Here is a 24,277-nt window from a genome sequence, read left to right as displayed (position 1 = left end):
CACACACCAAAGCTCGCAAAAGGCTGCCCAATACAAGGGTTGAAAAATTGGTGGCCATCCGGGCAAATTTGAGTTTTTTTGAGCCTGACAACGAGCCATCCTCAACAAGGTTGGAAAGTGACAGTGAAGATGAGGCGTCAAGAGTCTGCTGTTCAAGGTGGACATTGAGGAGGTCCAGGGAGAAGACGTGGAAGCCTGAGAGGAAGACAACCAAATCTTTAGTTTCTAGACTATACATTTACAGATGCATGTTAAAAATGTTTTTGGGAGATGCAATGGATCATTGGTGATCATTCAATATTCCTTTTCTTTTGTTGTTCAGTGAAATCATCCCATGTGAAGAGTCAACTCATTTAATTAAAGTTCAATTCGTAACAAAATATATATTTTTATTTCTATTGGAAGGATTTAATAATTTCCTATTTTGTCTACTTATGATAAACCTTTTACCTTTTATGTTTCTGTCTCTGGTAAATATGTCCAATGCAAAAAACAAACATTTTATATGGTATTAATATTAATTTACATATATTCCTGTTAAATCCCACGGAAAGTGTCCATCTCTGAATATTCCCCAAAATGTGCAACCCTACTTGCAGTCAAAGTATCTATATAACATCGTTCAAAATAACATTGGGATATGCAACTATCGATCCCCCCCATCACAAGCAAACACACTGTCCTACTCGAGTTTGCCAAATTAAGTAAAATCAAATCAAATTTTATTGGTCACATGCGTGTGTTTAGCAGATGTTGTTGCAGGTGAAGCAAAATGCTTGTGTTTCTAGCTCCGACATTCTATGTATCCCTACTGTATGACCGTGGGCTTGCGTATGACTGGGCTTGCCTATGCGGGGTCCTACAGGCATAGACAGTCGGTTGACCTGAGAGCACCTGAGTGGCGAAGCTGTGACACCCAGTATGAACACTCCCACAGACAATGACAAGCTCCTTTCCAAACAGCTGGCCTGCCCTGTAGGACAGCTGAGAGGGAGAGAGAAGAGGGGGGACATTGAGTAACACACATCTGATGACTCAGGAGTCTCTGTGCGTGTGTTCTGCAATGATCTTGAAGGCTCCCGCCACCTGTATGAGTTGAACCTGACCTAGGCCTCTGTACCAGAGAGGACGGTGTTGAAGGGGAATGTCAGGGTCAACGTGCAGTTGGAATAAATCAGTACAGCCAACGATAAAAGGAGAATCAAAGATGCACCAAGAGACGCTACAGAACGTGCAGCTGGCTAAATAAACATCTATTCAATCAACTATATATATGTGTGTAGTGTCTGCAGCAACAGTCTGTTTCAAAACAATTAGCTAACCTCCCATGGGCCTGATTGCTCCACTCTAAAACTTCCCCAGTGTTTTGGTCATGAAGTGACTGCATTCCCTTACATCGTCTTCTTTCAATCAACGCGTCCAACATTAGCAACACATCAGCCCTAGACTGAAATCCAACCGAATAACCCATGGAATGTTTTATCACATATCCTGACATGATGCCCAAAGCGATGCCCAAAGCAAGGGACCAGGAAGTCACTACAGAAGGCTTCCCAATGGATGACCGCGTTAGACTTCATGATGCCCACCAGAGTATGGCGGCAGAAGGTTGAAATTCCCCACATTAAAAAAACATTGTGCCAGGTGCACTGGGTAGCAATGAAAATTGAATAGTGTTTTTTATTTATATTATCTTTTTTTACAATAGCAAGCCTGGTTGACCCAGAGGGAGGTCCATCCTCTCCTTGCACCTGTGCCGGTAGTGTGGTGCTGGAAGGCCAGATTATTTATCTGGGCTAATTGCTGAGAGGGGGGCTAAAAACCGGCTAGCCCGTGCATGCATGTCTGTGATTAGCTGCAGCAAGGGAGATGCACGTTTAAACACACACAGGATTAAGCTTGCCAGTTAACATTGGAAACCGACAAGCTTTTTGCTGCCAGTGGTTATTATAATCATCAAAGCCTCAACTTTTATTAGGTGTCCACTAAAAACACATCAAACAGATTCCGTAGTTGTGCAACAACATATAGGTCGAGCCCCATTGAAGCATTGCACACAGCAGGTGCCTCCTGCTTCTGCATACACAGTGTAGGTCACTCTATGGTACAGACTACAGAGACTATTCCTACCCCAACAAGGCCTCTGAGCAGACACTTTGCCTGTGCTCTCAAGGGACTGTCTTTTCTCAAGGCCCAAAGGTGAAGAAAAAAAGACGACTGAGGGAGGCCGGTCGGCAGCGTTTTAAAAGACTTTTGGCAGAACATGCCATCGTATAAACAATGGAGCGACGCAAGGAAAAAGAGATGGGGAGAGAGGGCGCAAAGAAGGGGGGCCCAGCAGAGGGACTGACCCTGGCTTACTGTCGGGGCTGGAGCAGTGGGTTGGGCGTTGGGCCGTCCCTTTGCAACGTGCCCCTGCCCTGTGCCACTGGCCCCCGGCCCTGATCTTATCTGCCCCCAGCTCTCTGGCCCTTTCTTCCCCTCGCACACAGCGGGATATCTTTCTTGGGACCAAGCCCTTCCTACTATTTAACAGCAGGTCAGGATCCCGGGCAGGCGGCTGGGAGCTGGGCATGTCACCCTCTAGTGTGTGGAAATGACATGGGCGGTGTATTAATGACAAGTAGACATTTCATAACAGTTTATACCAGGGGTGTCAAACATATGGCCCGAGTGCCGGATCCAGCCCGAGAGAGGGTCCAAGCCGGCCCGCTGGTACTTTGGGGGAAGGGGACAAACTCAAGATACTTTAAAATGACTTTAGTTTCTTGACTGTGTCCTGCTCGCTAATACTCATCTAAATGAAAGCTAAACTGTTAGTGAGCATCGGAAATTCCAAAAACGATGAATAGAGCACAATTTTTTTGCTAATTTTGACCGCAAGGAAATATAACCAATTTGCAGTGCGGCCTTCTGGACCTCATTGAAGACCAAATGCAGCCCCCAGGGCAAAGTTAGTTGGACACCCCAAGTGTCGACAGTATACCAGTATGGGACTTTTGAGGCCACTCATTGTTAAACATTGCTGGATGGTTTGCACTGAAGTCAATGCACAAAGCAGACCACTGAGGTAATTTGAGGCAGCATCATCCACTGGATTTGTCACCTGTGTGTGTGTGTGTGTGTGTGTGTGTGTGTGTGTGTATATATACACAGTGGGGAGAACAAGTATTTGATACACTGCCGATTTTGCAGGTTTTCCTACTTCCAAAGCATGTAGAGGGCTGTAATTTTTATCATAGGTACACTTCAACTGTGAGAGACGGAATCTAAAACAAAAATCCAGAACCACATTGTATGATTTTTAAGCAATTAATTTGCATTTTATTGCATGACATAAGTATTTGTTTACCTACCAACCAGTAAGAATTCTGGCTTTCACAGACCTGTTAGTTTTAACTGCACCTGTTTGAACTCGTTACCTGTATAAAAGACACCTGTCCACACACTCAATCAAACAGACTCCAACCTCTCCACAATGACCAAGACCAGAGAGCTGTGTAAGGACATCAGGGATAAAATTGTAGACCTGCACAAGGCTGGGATGGGCTACAGGACAATAGGCAAGCAGCTTGGTGAGAAGGCAACAACTGTTGGTGCAATTATTAGAAAATGGAAGAAGATGACGGTCAATCACCCTCGGTCTGGGGCTCCATGCAAGATCTCACCTCATGGGGCATCAATGATCATGAGGAAGGTGAGGGATCAGCCCAGAACTACACGGCAGGACCTGGTCAATGACCTGAAGAGAGCTGGGACCACAGTCTCAAAGAATTAGTAACACACTACGCCGTCATGGATTAAAATCCTGCAGCGCACGCAAGGTCCCCCTGCTCAAGCCAGCACATGTCCAGGCCCGTCTGAAGCTTGCCAATGACCATCTGGATGATCCAGAAGGTCATGTGGTCTGATGAGACAAAAATAGAGCTTTTCGGTCTAAAATCCACTCGCCGTGTTTGGAGGAAGAAGAAGGATGAGGGAGCTGAAAGTCCGTATTGCCCAGCGACAGCCCCGAAACCTGAAGGATCTGGAGAAGGTCTGTATGGAGGAGTGGGCCAAAATCCCTGCTGCAGAGTGTGCAAACCTGGTCAAGAACTACAGGAAACGTATGATATCTGTAATTGCAAACAAAGGTTTCTGTACCAAATATTAAGTTCTGCTTTTCTGATGTATCAAATACTTATGTCATGCAATAAAATGCAAATTCATTACTTAAAAATCATACAATGTGATTTTCTGGATTTTTGTTTTAGATTCCGTCTCTCACAGTTGAAGTGTACCTATGATACAAATTACAGACCTCTACATGCTTTGTAAGTAGGAAACACTGCCGATTTTGCAGGTTATCAAATACTTGTTCTCCCCACTGTATCTGGAGAGACCTGAAAATAGCTTTGCAGCGACGCTCCCCATCCAACCTGACAGATCTTGAGAGGATCTGCAGAGAATAACGGGAGAAACGCCCCGAATACAGGTGTGACAAGCTTGGAATGTCATACCCAAGAAGACTCGAGGCTGTAATCGCTGCCAAAGGTGCATCAGCACAGTACCAAGGGTCTGAATACTTAAGTAAATGTAATATTTGTTTATTTTCAATACATTTCTCGAGAAGGCACCTGCAAGTTCCCGGACATTTCTGGGGGGAATGGCCCTAGCCCTCACCCTCTGATCCAACAGGTCCCAGACATGCTCAATGGGATTGAGATCTGGACTCTTGGCAGAACACTGACATTCCTGTCTTGCAGGAAATCACGCACAAAACGAGCAGTATGGCTGGTAGCATTGTCATGCTGGAGGGTCATGTCAGGATGAGCCTGCAGGAAGGGTACCACATGAGGGAGAAGGACGTCTTCGCTGTAACGCACAGTGTTGTGAGAATGCCTGCAATGACAACAAGCTCAGTCCGATGATGCTATGTCACACCGCCCCAGACCATGACGAACCCTCCACCTCCAAATCGATCCCGCTCTAGAGTACAAGCCTCGGCGTAATGCTCATTCCTTCGACGATAAATGCGAATCCGACCATCACCCCTGGTGAGACAAAACCGCGACTCGTCAGTGAAGAGCACTTTTTGCCAGTCCTATCTGGTCCAGCAATGGTGGGTTTGTGCCCATAGGTGACGTTGTTGCCGGTGATGTTTGGTGAGGACCTGCCTTACAATAGGCCTTACAAGCCCTCATTCCAGCCTCTCAGCCTATTGCGGACAGTCTGAGCACTGATGGAGGGATTGTGCGTTCCTGGTGTAACTTGAGCAGTTGTTGCTATCCTGTACCTGTCCCGCAGGTGTGATTTTCTGATGTACCGATCCTGTGCAGGTGTTACATGTGGTCTGCCACTGTGAGGATGATCAGCTGTCCATCCTGTCTCCCTGTAGTGCTGTCTTAGGCATCTCACAGTACGGACATTGCAATTTATTGCCCTGGCCACATCTGCAATCCTCATGTCTCCTTATAGCATGCCTAAGGCACGTTCACGCAGGTGAGAAGGGACCCTGGACTTCTTTCTTTTGGGGTTTTTCAGAGTCAGTAGAAAGTTTTCATAAATGTGACCTTAATTGCCTACTGTCTGAAAGCTGTTAGTATCTTAACAACCGTTCCACAGGTGCACGTTCATTAGTTGTTTATGGTTCATTGAACAAGCATGGGAAACAGCGTTTAAACCCTTTACAATGAAGATCTGTGAAGTTATTTGGATTTTTACAAATTATCTTTGAAAGACAGGGACTGAAAAGGGACATTTCTTTTTTTGCTGAGTTTAGTTTGGAAAGAAGAATAAGAGTGTTCCTGTGCAACACTGCTTCATTTTAGAATGTGATACTAGGGCTGAGCGGTGTACCATATTTTACGATATACAGGTACTGATGCTCGGACCGGTTTGGGTTTTTACTTTATAGCGGTATTTTAATGTTTGTTTTGTTAAATGTTATACGCTGTGTGTAACGTCCGTTTTTATAGATTACGTCGCTACTTCAAAATCAAATGTTATTGGTCACATACACATGGTTAGGAGATGTTAATGAGAGTGTAGCAAAATGCTTGTGCTTCTAATTCCGACAGTGCAGTAATATCTAACAAGTAATCTAACATTTCCCCAACAACTACCTAATACACACAAATTTAAATGGGTGAATGTGTCACGACTTCCACCGAAGTGACTTCTCTCCTTGTTCGGGCGGCGTTCGGCGTCACCGGCCTTCTAGCCATCTCCGCTACATTTTTCATTTTTTCCATTTGTTTTGTCTTCTTCCCCGCACACCTGGTTTACATTCCCTAATCACATTGTGTGTGTGTAATATATATATATATATTCCTCTGTTCCCCCCCCATGTCCTTGTGTGGAATTGTTTTTGTTACATGTTCAGTGTGCCGCGCCAGGCTGGTTATTTCCCCCCTGCGTATTCGTTTGTAACCCATAGGAGGTTGGATTATTTCGTTTGTTTTGTGACGCTATTTTGCGCATTTCTCTTTTATTTATGCCTGGAGGTTTGACGCTGTTGCGTCCATTTGTTGTGCTTTTGCCCAAATAAAGAGTGCGCCTGATCACAATGATCTACTCTCCTGCACCTGACTTCAACACCAATAGCGCATACTCTGACAGAATGAGAGTATGTATATGGATGAGAGATGGCTGAGTGGCGTAGGCAAGGTGCAGTAGATTGTATAAAATACAGTATATACATTTGATGAGTAATGTAAGATATGTAAACTTTATTGAAGTGGCATTATTTAAAGTGGTGTAGTTTAAAGTGTCCAGTGATCCATTTATTAAAGTGTCCAGTGATTGGGTCTCAATATAGGCAGCAGCCTCTTGGAGTTAGTGATTGCTCTTTAGCATTCTAATGGCCTTGAGTTTGAAAAACAGCTTCTCTCGGTCCCAGCTTTGATGCACCTGTACTGACCACGCCTTCTGGATAATAGTTGTGTGAACAGGCATTTCTCTTGAAACATGCCCAAATCCGTACATTTTTTTACACTGCAATGGCTTGGGAACGAAAGCTCTTACAGCTAGTCTTGAGTAACCAAGCTTCACATGTGTAAGTAAATCTGTTAAAACAGAGTCTCCTGAGGTTGAAGAGGTGCTGCTGCGCCTTCACCACACTCTATATGGGTGGACCATTTCAGTTTGTCTGAAATGTACGCCCAGGAACATGAAACTTTCCACCTTCTCCACTGCTGTACCTTGATTCATCTCTCTCTGCTCTCCCTCTCTCCATGCTGCTTTTCACACAGACTTGGACCCACCCTGTCACTCAAGGAACGCATTTTGTTCCTCTACCACGAGATACTTGCGTTCAGTGTCTGCATGGTCAATGCAGCACACGCAACAATGTTGATGACAACGATGCTGTTTTCACTTTGCTTATTAATAAAAATCCACTAGTGTTCTGTAATTACACTACTAGTTTCTGTTTCTTACATTTGCAAACAGCTAATTTGTCTTTTCTTAGCGAGTTGGGCCTGAATCTTGTTAGCCACTAATCGCTAGCTAGCTAAAAAATGTCAGATCAAAAGTAACTAGCTATACAGCCTGATAATACCAGTGATGGTGTAGGCCGACAGTACCAGTCAAGTTTGGACACACCTACTCATTCAAGCGTTTTTCTTTATTTTTACTATTTTCTACATTGTAGAATAATAGTGAAGAAATCTATGAAATAACACATGGAATCATGTAGTAACCAAAAAAGTGTTCAACAAATCAAAATATATTTAAGATTATTCTAAGTAGCCACCCTTTGCCTTGACAGCTTTGCACTCGCTCAACCAGCTTCATGACCTGGAATGCATTTCAATTAACAGGTGTGCTTTGTTAAGTTAATTTATGGAATTTATTTCCTTCTTAATGTGTTTGAGCCAATCAGTTGTGTTGGGACTAGGTAAGGGTGGTATACAAAGACCAAGTCCATATTATGGCAAGAACAACTCAAATATGCAAAGAGAAATGACAGTCCATCATTACTTTAAGACATGAAGGTCAGACAATATGGAAAATGTCAAAGTTTCTTCAAGTGCATTCACAAAAACCATCAAGCGTTATGATGAAACTGGCTCTTATGAAGACCGCCACAGGAAAGGAAGATCCAGAGTTACATCTCCTGTAGATGATACGTTCATTAGATTTACCAGCCTCAGAAATTGCAGCCCAAATAAATGCTTCAGAGTTCAAGTAACAGACACATCAACTGTTCAGAGGAGACTGCGTGAATCAGGCCTTCATGGTCGAATTTCTGCAAAGAAACGACTACTAAATGAGACCAATAAGAAGAAGAGACTTGCTTGGGCCAAGAAATATGAGCAATGGACATTAGACTGGTGGAAATTTGTAATTTGGTCTGATGAGTCCAAATTTGAGGTTTATGGTTCCAACCGCCATGTCTTTGTGAGACGCAGAGTAGGTGAACGGATGATCTCGGCATGTGTGGTTCCCACAGTGAAGCATGGAGGAGGTGGTGTGGGGGTGCTTTGTTGGTGATCTGTCTGTGATCTATTTAGAATTCAAGGCACACTTAAGCAGCATAGCTACCACAGCATTTTGCAGTGATACGCCATATCATCTGGTTTGTGCTTAGTGGGACGATCATTTGTTTTTCAACAGAACAAGGACCCAACACACCTCCAGGTTGGAGTGCTGCTTCAGATGACCTGGCCTCTACAAATTCCCCTGATCTTAACCAAATTGAGATGGTTTGGGATGAGTTGGACCGCAGAGTGAAGGAAATGCTGTCAAAAAGTGTTCAGTATATGTGGGAACTCCTTCAACACTGTTGGAAAAGCATTCCAGGTGAAGCTTGTTGAGAGAATGCCAAGAGGGCAAAGCTGTCATCAAGGCAAAGGGTAGCTACTTTGAAGAATCTCAAATATATTTAGAATTTTTTAAAAACGTTTTGGTTACTACATGATTCCATGCGTGTTATTTCATAGTTTTGATGTCTTCACTATTGTACAGTGTAGAAAATAGTCAAAATAAAGAAAAACCCTTGAATGAGTAGGTGTGTCAACTTTTGACTGGTACTGTACATCTGAATGTTTTTTGAGCAACAGTATCTTCTAAATCAAAGAGGCATAAGTGAAGCAAGAATGTTAGCTACATGAAGTAGCTAAGAGAAAATATCCAATGTAGCCAAAGATTATAGGGTCCCCCTAGGAAACACTGGCTTTTTTTTATGGTGGTTTTGGAGCAGTGGCTTCTTCCTTGCTGAGCGACCTTTCAGGTTATGTCGATTGTAGGACTCGTTTTACTGTGGATATAGATACTTTTGTATCCGTTTCCTTCAGCATCTTCACAAGGTCCTTTGCTGTTGTTCTGGGATTGATTTGCACTTTTTGCATCAAAGTACTTTAATCTCTAGCAGACAGAGCACGTCTCCTTCCTGAGCGGTGTGACGGCTACTTGCGTACTATTGTTTGTACAGATGAACGTGGTACCTTCAGGCGTTTGGAAATTGCTCCCAAGGATGAACCAGACTTGTGGAGGTCTACAATTTATTTTCTGAGGTTTTCTTTTGATTTTCCCATGATGTCAAGCAAAGAGGCACAGAGTTTGAAGGTAGGCCTTGAAATACATCCACAGGTACACCTCCAATTGACTCAAATTATGTCAATTAGCCTATCAGAAGCTTCTAAAGCCATGACCTCATTTTCTGGCAGTTTCCAAGCTGTTTAAAGGCACAGTGAACTTAGTGTATGTAAACTTCTGACCCACTGGAATGATACAGTGAATTATAAGTGAAATAATCTGTCTGTTAACAATTGTTGGAAAAATGTCTTGTGTCATGCACAAAGTAGATGTCATAACCGACTTGTCAAAACTATAGTTTGTCAACAAGAAATTTGTGGAGTGGTTGAAAATGTAGTTTTAATGACTTCAACCTATGTGTATGTAAACTTCTGACTTCAACTGTATGCGTTGCCACCCTAGGGTCATGCACTACTCATAAAAGCAAATTCTGAACTTGTATTATTCAAAAACATAAAATACATTTAAATACTGCCATAACTTCTATAAAAAAAAGGTTTACTGTGATAACATATTTTGGTCATATTGCCCAGCCTTACGTGCGACTAGTAGGTAGCCAGGGTTAGGGACAAGGGAAGGGACTAGGGAATATTCAGACGTGGAACCTTTCTGTGGGAATTAACGGGAATATATGCGAATTAATATTAATGCCATTTAAATGTAGATGTTTTTTTTGCATTGATATATTTTCCATATCATATGGAGACCGAAACGTAAACCTTTTACCTTATCATAAGTAGACATAATGGCAAATTATTAAATCCTTCCAATTGTTTTATTTCAAACTTTTTAGTTACGAATAGAACTTTAATTAAATGAGTTGACTCTTCACATGGGATGATTTCACTGAACAACAAAAGAAAGGGAATATTGAATGATCCCCAATGATCCATTGCATCTCCCAAAAACGTTTTCAACATACATCTGTAAAATTATAGTCTAGAAACTTAAGCTTTGGTTGTCTTCCTCTCAGGCTTCCATGTCTTCTTCCTGGACCTCCTCAATGTCCACCTCTTGAACATCAGACTCTGAGGTCTCATCTTCACTGTCACTTTCCAACCTTGTTGAGGATGGCTTGTTGTCAGGCTCAAAAAGCCTCAAATTTGCCCGGATGGCCACCAATTTTTCAACCCTTGTATTGGTCAGCCTGTTGCGTGCTTTGGTGCGCGCGCGCGTGTGTGTGTTCCCAAACAAGGACCAGTTGCGCCCTGAGGCGGCTGATGTTGGTGGGATTTGGAGGATGATTGAGGCAACGGGGGAAAGAGCCTCAGATCCACAAAGTCCCTTCCAACAGCTGGCTGATGAGATATGTTGGCACGACTGCCATATTGTATCTCCATCCCAAAGCCCTTGCTTGGAAGTGTACTTTGCCAGACTGTCAAGAACCTTGCCCTCATCCAGGCCAAGGTGGTGGGACACGGTAGTGATGACACCATAGGCCTTGTTGATCTCTGCGCCAGACAGGATACTTGGGGTACAACATGTACGTAGTGGTGTGTATGGGCTTCAGGCAGAAGTCTTCACGCTTTTTGATGTATTTCAGAACTGCAGTTTCCTCTGCTTGGAGCAACAGTGAAGTGGGCAGGGCAGTACGGATTTCTTCTCATACATCTGCAAGCAGAGTCTGAACATCAGGATGGCATTGTCTCCCTCAATCTGTGCAATGGCTACTGCTATAGGTTTCAGGAGTTTCAGGCTGCTTACCACTCTCTCCCAAAATACATCATCCAGGAGGATCCTCTTGATGGGGCTGTTCATATCGGCAGACTGTGATATGGACATTTCTTGGAGAGACTCCTTCCCCTCCAGGAGACTGTCAAACATGATGACAACACCACCCCAACAGGTGTTGCTGGGCAGCTTCAATGTGGTGCTCTTATTCTTCTCACTTTGCTTGGTGAGGTAGATTGCTGCTATAACTTGATGAAGCTTCAAATACCTAACCATTTCCTTGGCTCTCTTGTAGAGTGTATCCATTGTTTTCAGTGCCATGATGTCCTTGAGGAGCAGATTCAATGCATGAGCAGCACAGTCAATGGGTGTGATGTGAGGGTAGGACTCCTCCACTTTAGACCAATACACTTATACACTTGGCCAGATGATTCCGCATCTTTGTTGCATTCTTCACATATGATTTGGCACAGTATTTGCAAAATGTACACAGCTTTTCCTTCTACATTAGCTGCAGTGAAATGTCTCCACACATCAGATAGTGCCTGTGGCATTTTCCTGTAAAGATTAGAAGAAAAAAAATGTTTCCCCAAATACAATTCCATCTATAGATATATGTTGAAAACGTTTTTGGGAGATGCAATGAATCATTGGGGATCATTCAATATTCCCTTTTTTTGTTCAGTGAAATCATCCCATGTGAAGAGTCAGCTCATTTAATTAAAGTTCAGTTAGTAACTGTTTTTCTTTTTTTTTTCTATTGGAACGATTTAATCATTTGCAATTATGTCTACTTATGATAAGGTAAAATGTTTGTCTCCATATGGTAAATATATCCAATGCAAATAAACGTCTACATTTTAAATGGTATTAATATATTCCCGTTAATTCCCACATAGTTTCCACCTCCTGAATATTCCCCAAAATGTGCAACCCTAATAGTGAGTAATATGTTTGGAACATCAAATCATAATAATATTTCAGTATCAAATACATATTGTATTGGCACCTAAGAATCATGATTATATCGTATCGTGAGGTCCCTGGCAATTTCCAACCCTAATGTTTGCTCCCAAATATTCAAGCCCTGTCCGGTCTATTCTAGTTCATCATTCATTCATTCAGATGTCTGTGTGTATATGGTTCTGGTTTCAGTCACTACACTAGTGGTGTGGTTGATTCATGTTCTGGTATGCACTGGGTTGGACACATACTCTGGGATATACTTTTCCTCTCGTACTGGGGAAGACTCACATTCTCATGTAGTGGTGTCATTGTGTTCTTGTTTCAATGAAGCTGTGCTCTGTGGCCTTGGTGACTTATCTGCAGAATGGAGAAGGAAGAACTGAAGATCGTGAATAAGGATGAGGAGGATGAGATGGTGTGTTTTCTTATTTTACCTCAAGTTTTTTCCCTCTCGCTCTTCTTTTCCCTCTCGCTCTTCTTTTCCCTCCCGCTCTTCTTTTCCCTCCCGCTCTTCCTACCCCTCCCGCTCTTCTTTTCCCTCCCGCTCTTCTTTTCCCTCCCGCTCTTCTTTTCCCTCCCGCTCTTCCTACCCCTCCCGCTCTTCTTTTCCCTCCCGCTCTTCCTACCCCTCCCGCTCTTCCTACCCCTCCCGCTCTTCCTACCCCTCCCGCTCTTCCTACCCCTCCCGCTCTTCCTACCCCTCCCGCTCTTCCTACCCCTCCCGCTCTTCCTACCCCTCCCGCTCTTCCTACCCCTCCCGCTCTTCCTACCCCTCCCGCTCTTCTTTTCCCTCCCGCTCTTCCTACCCCTCCCGCTCTTCCTACCCCTCCCGCTCTTCCTACCCCTCCCGCTCTTCCTACCCCTCCCGCTCTTCTTTTCCCTCCCGCTCTTCTTTTCGCTCCCGCCCTTCTTTTCGCTCCCGCTCTTCTTTTCGCTCCCGCTCTTCTTTTCGCTCCCGCTCTTCTTTTCCCTCCCGCTCTTCTTTTCCCTCCCGCTCTTCTTTTCGCTCCCGCTCTTCTTTTCGCTCCCGCTCTTCTTTTCGCTCCCGCTCTTCTTTTCGCTCCCGCTCTTCTTTTCGCTCCCGCTCTTCTTTTCGCTCCCGCTCTTCTTTTCCCTCCCGCTCTTCTTTTCCCTCCCGCTCTTCTTTTCCCTCCCGCTCTTCTTTTCCCTCCCGCTCTCTCGCAATTTCTTTCCCGCTCTCTCGCTCTGAATTACACATATGCCAACGCCTAATATTTTATTCAAATCAAATGGGATACGAACTCATGTTAAAACTTGACTCAAACTCCCCTGAGGACCCCATATGAACTGCCATTTTAACCGTCCCCTCTGGCCCCCGTTAGGAGCTCCAGGGGTACCGTGTGTGTCGGTGGCGTGTGGCAGTGGTGAGCCTGGGGGTGCTGTGTACAGGGGGTTTCCTCCTGCTGCTGCTCTACTGGATGCCAGAATGGTGTGTGAAGGCCACCTGCACCCGGACCACCGTCAGAGAGGCCGAAGTGGTGCTGCTCCAATCAACCGTAAGCCATTCTGAATATTTTCATAAGACTTCATTTTAAAGTAGACATATCAGCCACCAATTTGTAGTTCGTTAGTGTATTTTTAAGTATCTTATTAGCCATTTATTAGTCCTTAATTAAGTGTTGTCTTATTCAAACATAAGTCATGTGTTATTGGACAATCCTTAATAACCGCACATCTCCACACCCATGAGCAAAAGTTTATAAGGATTTCCTGACACTGGATTTGTGTAGGTTCATGAAATACAGCCAACATTCAACAAAAAATGTGACGTAAACAATTAGCATCGAAACTTCCATGGTAATCACAATGGCCACTTTCAGGACACACGTCACCATTCAGTACTTATTGGGAATCTTATCAATCATATTCATGTTCCTTCCTACTGTAGGATATGAGAGAAGTTGACTTAAGGTGTCAATCTGACTTTTTGCACCACCTGTACAAACACGTATAATGCATCAAAATCTGAATGTCCTTCACTGAATCGTAGGCTCCTCACATACGAAGGAAATTTAGCTTCACTGTCCAAATACGTGAATACCAGAGAACCTGTCACCGCTGATGGTATGTGTGTGTCTCAGGATGACTTTAAGCGCTGGTTCCTGGCCAAGGTGCGTGTGATGCTGGCCCCTGGAAGAAACCCCTTTGACAGCCTGGAGACCCAGACCACTCCCCCCATGACCAATGGACACTCCCCCCACCCCTCGGACGGCTTCACCCAGGAGTTAATCAGGAAGTACGCAGAGTACCAACCCACTCAGGTAATACCATGCGATGGCACACACAATAACACACGTCTTTTTGCTTTTTTTACTGGTTTCTTTCTCACATAAGCTCACGCTCAAAAGTATACATCTTTATGGTCAATGAAATGGGGAGGGAAAAGCACAAATCAAAAAAGTTTCTGCCTTAGTTATTTTTGCTAACATTCTTATTTCTTTCTCCCTTCAGATTCGCTATTTTACACTCCATAGCACAAAGTACTACTGGAACGACGAGGTCCACAATTTTGAAGTATTAACGTAAGCAATTTAACAGACCATTATTATAGCCAGTGACCTGGATACTTTCCAAATGGTTTGTGTAATGCATGTCCAAGCAAATGTTCTAATGGAGGCCTCGTTTCCCTTCTTTCACTCACTCACACACACACACACTCACAGGGGCCTGGAGGACCGGGAGGTGACCTGTTCCACCGTCCACTCAGAGCACAGCACGGGGCTCACCAGCAACCAGCAGGAGTACAGGTAACTTATACCAAACACCTTGTACAGAGTGGAAGGCCATGATGGTTTGAGCAATGTGATGTGTTGAGGTTAAATTCACCCCATAGGAATGCTTGGTTTTGGTGCATTAGCTAAGTCACTCAAAGGTGGTACTGGTACCTGCAAAATGTATATTGTTACTCTTACACTTAACCCTGCCCTTCCTACGGTAGATTCGTTACCCCCATCCCCCACTGCCAGACTTCACGGTTGAAAGCAGATACTGCAGGCCACAGCAGCCTCTCTGTCACCTTAGACGCCCAGACTTCCAAAGCCCTGACAACACCTTCTAATAGCCCTGTTGGGTGTCAGTCTGCTCAGAGCTGGCCTTCTGTTCCCCATGTGTCACTCACCCAGCATCTAGAGGGAGGGAGAGAGTGTGTTCATGTGTGTGACTCTGACCTACTTAATGTAGCACTGTCAGTGTCACACCTTATCAATGGTTTTATTAGACACATTGTGTCTGTGAGACGAACATTTGTTATAAAGTTGAGTTGTTAGTTTGAACTGTAAATGTTAAACCTTTGTTCTCTCGTGCTTTCCCACAGGAGACTGTTTTTCGGAGTGAATGAAATTGCAGTGAAAGTGCCTTCAGTTTTTAAGCTTCTAATCAAAGAGGTATGAGAGGTTTTGGGTGTAAGAGTGAATAAAGTGTTCATACCCACTACTTAAAGGATGCTTGATTTTCTTACCAGAGCTCATTGATAACATAAGTCTATATGAATTATTTACATCCAAAGGTGCCTATCAAAATCAATAGCTAATTTAGCTGAGATAATGATCAAGATAATGAGCTCCTGTGCCTGGCATTTTAATGGGAAAGTTCTGTTGAATGGAAGCCAACTTGGCTTTAAGCTTTTTTTTTCTGACCAGACAGATTTAGATTCTGAGTTGTTGCAGGGAGGTTGTCTTTAGTCTAATGAGTGAACACTGTGAACAGGGCCAACAATGTCAGTAAAAACAGCATTTTCCACCTCCGCAGTTCCTCTCAGCTCCTTATTGTCTTTCTATTTCTCTGACGTCTCTCTCGCTCTCTTTGACCCCGCGGTCTCTGCGACAGTCTCCATGTCTCTGTGCTCTGTCTGTCTCCCTCACTCTGTCTGCTGCACTCTCTGTATAAAGAAACAAATTGAACCATATGTGTGGAGGTATTTCACACCCTTTTCCCACTATTGAGCCAAACATGACATATTATGGTTAGCCTGCTATAGGGCTTAATCAGGCATTATTCGAGTGAATGTCAAAGTGGATGTCTTGTTGCAGCTTGTTGTTTTCAAGAAGTTGTTTGACTTGCCTCTTTCTTTCTTTCCCTCCTTTCCTTCCCTCCTGCAGGTCCTCAACCCTTTCTACATCTTCCAGCTCTTCAGTGTGATCCTGTGGAGCGCTGATGAGTACTACTACTATGCCGCAGCCATCGTCTTTATGTCGGTCATTTCCATAGCTACCTCGCTGTACACCATCAAAAAGGTATGTCTGTCCCCGCCCCTTGGTCTCCTCTTATTTCTTTACTTACCTACACACACACACACTTTTTTTTCCTCCGCACTATTGGTTAGAGCCTGTAAGTAAGCATTTCACTGTAAGGTCTATTCGGCACACGTGTTAAATAACCTTTGATTTTGATCTATCCCTTTTTGTCTGTCCTCTCTTTCTCAACCCCTCTCATCCCCAATCTTATTATTCCTTCCACAATCTGGAAAAATGTATTCAATAATCAAAAGGTGAGTCTGGGGCCTTTCTGAACTGGCTGGAACCAGGCTGAATTAGGCTCATCTGGACTAAAACAGACTTTAGCCCCCTCCCCACTCTAGGGCCCTGGGTTCACCCCCTTACAATCACACTGCATAAGTAGAGATGGAAGGGGTGGAGGCTTCACCTGGGCCCCTAGGTTTACACAAAGAAGGAGATCGCCCCCTTAGAATCACACAGCATATGGAAGAGGGCGATAAAGAGAGAGTTGGATGGATGGGGAGGGGGCAGCAAAGTCTTCTCTGGGAATTTCAAGGGACATTGAGAATCTATTAACTGTTTTTGTAGCACCTGATGTGTGGTTATGCTTATTAGCTGTTCTCTCCTTTTCAGCAATACGTCACGCTTCATGACATGGTGTCAGCACACAGTATTGTCCGAGTTTCAGTCTGCAGAGCCAGCAACGGTTTGTCTAATATAACTCACTAAGATTTCATGCACTTTGACTAGTGTTCAATTCACCAGTAGAACGGCACACTTATCCGTGTGTGTGTGTGCGCTCCCACAGCGGGCTCAGGCTGTGCATGTGATGCCTCAGCATTTTCCCCCTGCTGCCCAGATGGGTGTGAGTAATGAGAGATGTTCCGAACAAGACTGGGGCTCTGACGCACAGAATACCTCTTTTATCCTCCTCCCTTCCTTCCACTCCTCTCTCCCTCTGTACTTTCCCTGCATTCCCCTCCTCTCTCCACACCTGCTCTCCCCTCTGTTGAATCCTAATAGACATCGAGGAGGCCCTGTCCACTGACCTGGTGCCCGGCGACGTCATGGTCATCCCTAGCAATGGGACCATTATGCCCTGCGACGCGGTGCTGATCAGCGGCACCTGCATCGTCAACGAGAGCATGCTGACAGGTGAGACTTGGAGATTCTGCCTTCTCGCTCTCTCACTGCTGGTCACTTGCCAAATACACAATTCTAAAATATATTTATTTGACACAACACTACACTCTGTAAATACCTGGCTCTTCCCCTTCCCCCAAGGCGAGAGTGTGCCAGTCACCAAGACCAACCTCCCCAACCCAGGCGAAGGGGACAAGGAGGGTGACGCAGCTTACAGCATGGAGGAGCACAAGAGACACACCCTCTTCTGTGGCACGCACGTCATACAGACCCGCTTCTACTCAGGGGAGCTGGTCAAGGCAGTGGTGGTCCGCACAGGTTAGCCGTCTGTGTGTCCGTTCGTGTCCTCAGTCACAACACACACAGTATGCCTTTTCAAATTGTTGTACGATCATGATCTGATTTTGGATAATAAAATAAGGAGTGTTTACCATATTCTGAATGTAGCTCCTCCTCCATCCCCCCCAGGTTTCAGCACAGCTAAGGGCCAGCTGGTGCGCTCCATCCTGTACCCCAAACCCACCGACTTCAAGCTGTACCGCGACGCCTACCTCTTCCTTCTGTGCCTGGTGGCTATAGCTGGCATCGGCTTTGTCTACTCCATCGTCCTCAGCATCATGAACAATGTACTGGGCCACACAGTACACTATACTCTGGCTGGGCTGGGAGTGGGAGGGACAGTGACTAGTCCTATAGAGGCTGTAGAAGGTTTCTAGGTCACAGTGGACTATTATGGCTAGTTAGCTTCACGACCAATTCGATCCCTACAGTAACCCCTGCTGTATTGTCATTTTTTCCCTTGTCTACTGTACCCCAGGTGCCAGCCAAGACCATCATCATTGAGTCCCTGGACATCATCACCATCACTGTGCCCCCCGCGCTGCCCGCTGCCATGACGGCGGGCATTGTGTACGCCCAGCGCCGCCTCAAACGCATCGGCATCTTCTGCATCAGCCCCCAGAGGATCAACATCTGTGGCCAGCTCAACCTGGTCTGCTTCGACAAGGTGGACACACACACACACACACACACACATTGGTAGAGGAGAGGCTGTGCTGGGGAAACTAGTTGTGGTGTGGTGATCCGGTATGGTAATCGCCCTCCTCAACAGTTAGTGCTATATATCTCCCCTATTCACTTTGTGCCTCTGTCTTCAGACAGGTACACTCACAGAGGATGGATTAGACCTGTGGGGAGTCCAGAGAGTGGAGAAGGGGACTTTCCACATGTCAGAGGAGAATGCCTACAAGGACACTCTGGTTAAGTCCCAGTTTGTAGCCTGCATGGCCACCTGCCACTCTCTTACCAATATCGATGGCAAGCTGTCCGGAGACCCTCTGGATCTGAAGATGTTCGAGGCCACAGGCTGGGTGAGTGACTGAAACTTTACCCTTAATCTCTAACCTGTGTGTCCTTCACTCTTTCTTTACCCAAACAATGTGTTTCATGCTCAGAAATGTTGACTCAAAATATGTTGCTTTGAGAGATTTTCCGGCTTCTATTTTCAGACAGATATTTGCTTCTCCCTGACTTTCAATGTTGTTCCGATCACACTTATGGTATCCATTTTGAGATGCTGGTCAGCTGAAATCTTGACTTTCGATGCTGCTTAGATTTTCTAATGTTGACTCCTCTCCGTGTCAGATCCTGGAGGAGGCCACTGAGGAGGAGACATCCCTCCACAACCGTATCATGCCCACCGTGGTGCGGCCCCCCAAGCAACTGATGCCCCCCGAGCCCGTCATGTCACCTGAACAGGACATGGTGCGAACAGGTTACCCTTCCTGAGAGCAAGGCTCAGTGCTGCCCCCAATGTACACACACCTTCAGCATTGATCATGTCTCCCTCATCACATGTTGATTTGGTCTGTTGCTGTTAGCTCTTGGTCATGTGTAAACGTTCAAGTTCATGTTAATCATAGTTCTGAATGGTATCTGGGTTTTCTATGTTCACATTCTATGTTCCTCTCGCATTCTTTGAAATGCACTGTTTGACTGTACGTTCACTCTATGTTCTTGTCTTTCACATTGTAGGAGCTGTATGACTTGTCGGTAAGTAGTGCAATCTCAAGTTTTGAATATTTATTGTACCTTTACGAAGAGGTGAAAGATCTGGAGGTTAAAGGTCATTCTCTGTTGTGTCCTCATGCAGTCGGCCTATGAGATTGGTATCGTGCGTCAGTTCCCCTTCTCCTCGGCGCTGCAGAGGATGTGTGTGGTGGCCCGTCTGCTGGGGGAGAAGCGCATGGATGCCTACCTCAAGGGGGCGCCAGAGGTGGTGGCCAGCCTCTGCAAGAAAGACACTGGTTGGTCTCTTAACTGTTTACTCTGAATTTGCCTATACACTTTGCAGACGCTCCTATTGAGAAGAAGTTACGGTCAGTATAGTAATGAACGCATGCTCTGCTACTGAATTGTTAGTCCCTTGGTCTAACCAAGTGAGATAATTGACTGCTTTGATGTCAACAGTGTAGTGGCATGATCAAAGACCAGCAGTTTCAAAAGTTTACTGCCTGGAATCTTGTCTTTTCCTTCATTTCCAAGAAGTTTCTAAACCCATCTCTCACTCTCTCTCACACACACAAACAATGTCTATTTAAGGGCTATATTGGCAAACCAATGTTTACTTTGCCAAAGCAAGTGAAATGGATAATAAACTATAAAACATTTACTGGGAACATTACACAAGTTCCAAAAGAATAGTAATTTCAATGTCATATGTCTAAACTCAGCAAAAAAAGAAATGTCCCCTGTCAACTGCGTTTATTTTCAGCAAACTTAACATGTGTAAATATTTGTTTGAACATAACAAGATTCAACAACTGATACAAACTGAACAAGTTCCACAGACATGTGACTAACAGAAATGTAATAATGTGTCCCTGAACAAAGGGGGGGTCAAAATCAATAGTAACAGTCAGTATCTGGTGTGGCCACCAGCTGCATTAAGTACTGCAGTGCAGCTCCTCCTCATGGACTGTACCAGATTTGCCAGTTCTTGCTGTGAGATGTTACCCCACTCTTCCACCAAGGCACCTGCAAGTTCCCAGACATTGCTGGGGGGAATGGCCCTAGCCCTCACCCTCCGATCCAACAGGTCCCAGACGTGCTCAAAGAGATCCGGGCTCTTCACTGGCCATGGCAGAACACAAACATTCCTCTCTTGCAGGAAATCACGCACAGAACGAGCAGTATGACTGGTGGCATTGTCATGCTGGAGGGTCATGTCAGGATGAGCCTGCAGGAAGGGTACCACATGAGGGAGAAGGACGTCTTCCCTGTAACGCACAGTGTTGAGATTGCCTGCAATGACAACAAGCTCAGTCCGATGATGCTGTGACACACCGCTCCAGACCATGACGGACCCTCCACCTCCAAATCGATCCCGCTCCAGAGTACAGGCCTCAGTGTTACGCTCATTCCTTCAACGATAAACGCGAATCCGACCATTACCTTAGGTGAGACAAAACCGCAACTCGTCAGTGAAGAGCACTTTTTGCCAGCCTTGTCTGGTCCAGCAACGGTGGGTTTGTGCCCATAGGCAACGTTGTTGCAGGTGATGTCTGGTGAGGACTTGCCTTACAACAGGCCTACAAGCCCTCAGTCCAGCCTCTCAGCCTATTGCGGACAGTCTGAGCACTGATTGAGGGATTGTGCGTTCCTGGTATAACTCGGGCAGTTGTTGCCATCCTGTACCTTTCCGCAGGTGTGATGTTCGGATGTACTGATCCTGTGCTGGTGTTACATGTGGTCTGCCACTGCGAGGACGATCAGCTGTCCGTATTGTCTCTCTTAGGCATCTCACAGTACGAACATTGCAATTTATTGCCCTGGCCACATCTGCAGTGCTCATGCCTCCTAGCAGCATGCCTAAGGCACGTTCTCGCAGATGAGCAGGGACCCTGGGCATCTTTCTTTTGGTGTTTTCCTCCGTAGAAAGGCCTCTTTCGTGTCCTAAGTTTTCATAAATGTGACCTTGAATGCCTACTGTCTGTAAGCTGTTAGTGTCTTAACGAGGGGTCCACAGGTGCATGTTCATAATTGTTTATGGTTCTCTGAACAAGCATGGGAAACAGTGTTTAAACCCTTTACAATGAAGATCTGGATTTTTACTAATTATCTTTGAAAGACAGGGTCCTGAAAAAGGGACATTTCTTTTTTTTTTGCTGAGTTTATACAGTGTTGTAATGATGTGCAAATACATAACATGAATAAACATAAAAATAGGTTGTGTCTACAATGGTTTTTGTTCTTCACTGGTTGCCCTTTTTCTTGTGGCAGCAGGTCACAAATCTGCTGTGATGGCACACTGGTATTTCACCCAATAGATATGGGAGTTTATCAAAATTGGATTTGTTCTTTAATTCTTTGTGGGTCTGTGTAATCTGAGGGAAATATGTGTCTCTAATATTGTCATACATTGGCAGGAGGTTAGGAAGTGTAGCTCAGTTTCCACCTCATTTTGTGGGCAGTGTGCACATAGACCGGGCTTTCAAGAGAAGACAGTCTGCCTTCGGCGGCCTTTCTCAATAGCAAGGCTATGCTCACTGACTCTGTACATAGTCAAAGCTTTCCTTAACTTTGGGTCAGTCACAGTGGTCAGGTATTCTGCCGCTGTGTACTCTCTGTTTAGGGCCAAATAGCATTCTAGTTTGCTCTGTTTTTCCAATGTGTCAAGTAATTATCTTTTTGTTTTCTCATGATTTGGTTGGGTCTAATTCTCCTGTCTGTGTCCGTCTGTGTCCGTCTGTGTGTGTCTCTCCGTCTGTGTGTGTCTCTCCGTCTGTGTGTGTCTCTCCGTCTGTGTGTGTCTCTCCGTCTGTGTGTGTCTCTCTCCGTCTGTGTGTCTCTCTCCGTCTGTGTGTGTCTCTCTCCGTCTGTGTGTCTCTCTCTCCCCGTCTGTGTGTGTCTCTCTCTCTCCGTCTGTGTGTCTCTCTCTCCGTCTGTGTGTGTCTCTCTCTCCGTCTGTGTGTGTCTCTCTCTCCGTCTGTGTGTGTCTCTCTCTCCGTCTGTGTGTGTCTCTCTCTCCGTCTGTGTGTCTCTCTCTCCGTCTGTGTGTGTCTCTCTCTCCGTCTGTGTGTGTCTCTCTCTCCGTCTGTGTGTCTCTCTCTCCGTCTGTGTGTCTCTCTCTCCGTCTGTGTGTCTCTCTCTCCGTCTGTGTGTGTCTCTCTCTCCGTCTGTGTGTGTCTCTCTCTCCGTCTGTGTGTGTCTCTCTCTCCGTCTGTGTGTGTCTCTCTCTCCGTCTGTGTGTGTCTCTCTCTTTGTCTGTGTGTCTCTCTCTTTGTCTGTGTGTGTCTCTCTCTTTGTCTGTGTGTCTCTCTGTCGCTCTCTTTGTCTCTCTGTGTGTGTGTGTGTGTAGTTCCAGAAGACTTTGCAGAGGTTCTGGAGGACTACACCAAGCAGGGCTTCCGGGTCATCGCCCTGGCCCATCGCCGCCTCGAGTCCAAACTCACCTGGCACAAAGTACAGAACGTCAACAGGGATCAGATGGAGGCCAACATGGAGTTCCTGGGGCTGATCATCATGCAGAACAAGCTAAAGGCTGAGACCTCCGGGGTACTGCAGGACCTCCGCAGGGCACACATCCGCACCGTCATGGTCACTGGTGAGAAAGCTGGCACACCAACATGTTTAACATATAAACAGACATTCAGTAACACACTAAATCTATCCTTCCTCCCTGCAGTAGACTTTACTTTTTGTTGTCGTTTTCAAAGTTTGATGGAGGTATTCCTGGAATCCTAACGAATATAGTTCTGGGTCTTGCAGCTTAACGGGCAGAAAGCTCCAAAGTCCAGCCTGTCCCTCTTTCTTTTTTTTTTCTCTCTCTCTTTCTCTCGCTCGCTCGCGCTCTCTCTCTGTCGCTTTCAGCAGTGTAAATGTAATCAAACTATCAGGTAGAATTTCAGCGCCCGCAAAGTCCTTTCATGCAGGTTGCTGGTCCAGAGCCAGTACCCGCAGGCCACCCGATCCCACTCACAACCCCTACCCAGGTTTGGAGTGTCACAATGGGGAGAGCGCCAGGACAATACCCCCGTCTCACACTCGAGAATAGAATGAAGTCCCCTCTTAGGAAGTTATTTGTTTGGAGTTCCCCCTCATGGTTTTGAATAGGTTTGTGCTTAAGGGCAACATACACAGAGTATACCCAACATTAGGAACACCTTCATAATATTGAGTTGCACCCATTCCCAATGACATCAATAAGGGATCATAGTTTTCACCTGAATTAATCTGGTCAGTCTGTCATGGAAAGTGTGTTTTAATGTTTTGTATACTCAGTGTAAAACATCTCTCCTCCAGGTGACAACATGTTAACGGCCATCTCGGTGGCTAGGGACTGTGGCATGATTCCCCCTCAGGACCAGGTCATCATCGCCGACGCGCTGCCCCCTAAAGATGGCCAGGCGGCCAAGATCACTTGGCGCTATGCAGACAACCCCAGCAAACATGTGGGCAAAGCACCACGCCTGGAGGTGAGGGACCCCTGGTGGTGGGTGTGGCTCATTACAGCTCAGACAGACACACACACACACACAAATGTACACACACACTGATCCCCCTTAGATCCATGCAGGAAAACATCAGAACTCAGAAATTACCCAGTGAGCACACGCAGCAAGAATGGATGAAAGAATGTGTGTGTTCTGTGTTCCAGACACTGGCACACACAGAGGTCACACCGCCAGCCAGTCAGATTGTGTCTAGATGCTATCAGGGATATGTATATTTAGTGGCATACC

General features: G+C 45.4%; 1 protein-coding gene across 3 annotated transcripts in view; it reads left to right on the top strand.

Annotated features, from left to right (window-relative positions):
- Positions 1 to 24,277, top strand: part of LOC110497425 (probable cation-transporting ATPase 13A3) — a 48,099-nt gene that overhangs the window by 17,021 nt on the left and 6,801 nt on the right. For all 3 annotated transcript variants that reach the window (XM_036958882.1, XM_036958845.1, XM_036958927.1), the window contains exons 2-19: positions 12,487 to 12,571; positions 13,500 to 13,673; positions 14,259 to 14,438; positions 14,629 to 14,699; positions 14,841 to 14,924; positions 15,491 to 15,560; positions 16,275 to 16,409; positions 17,025 to 17,097; positions 17,415 to 17,546; positions 17,676 to 17,852; positions 18,003 to 18,160; positions 18,352 to 18,540; positions 18,692 to 18,904; positions 19,179 to 19,298; positions 19,569 to 19,586; positions 19,687 to 19,840; positions 22,894 to 23,139; positions 23,838 to 24,010. In XM_036958882.1, the coding sequence (XP_036814777.1) occupies positions 12,521 to 12,571; positions 13,500 to 13,673; positions 14,259 to 14,438; positions 14,629 to 14,699; positions 14,841 to 14,924; positions 15,491 to 15,560; positions 16,275 to 16,409; positions 17,025 to 17,097; positions 17,415 to 17,546; positions 17,676 to 17,852; positions 18,003 to 18,160; positions 18,352 to 18,540; positions 18,692 to 18,904; positions 19,179 to 19,298; positions 19,569 to 19,586; positions 19,687 to 19,840; positions 22,894 to 23,139; positions 23,838 to 24,010 (2,418 nt within the window). In that variant the 5' untranslated portion in view covers positions 12,487 to 12,520. The remainder of the gene's footprint in view (positions 1 to 12,486; positions 12,572 to 13,499; positions 13,674 to 14,258; positions 14,439 to 14,628; positions 14,700 to 14,840; positions 14,925 to 15,490; positions 15,561 to 16,274; positions 16,410 to 17,024; positions 17,098 to 17,414; positions 17,547 to 17,675; positions 17,853 to 18,002; positions 18,161 to 18,351; positions 18,541 to 18,691; positions 18,905 to 19,178; positions 19,299 to 19,568; positions 19,587 to 19,686; positions 19,841 to 22,893; positions 23,140 to 23,837; positions 24,011 to 24,277) is intronic.

The sequence above is a fragment of the Oncorhynchus mykiss genome, chromosome 1, assembly GCF_013265735.2.
Source record: "Oncorhynchus mykiss isolate Arlee chromosome 1, USDA_OmykA_1.1, whole genome shotgun sequence".
NCBI lineage: Eukaryota > Metazoa > Chordata > Actinopteri > Salmoniformes > Salmonidae > Oncorhynchus > Oncorhynchus mykiss.
Note: the sequence above shows the minus strand (reverse complement) of the source record. Positions and strands in the feature narration are given on the sequence as shown.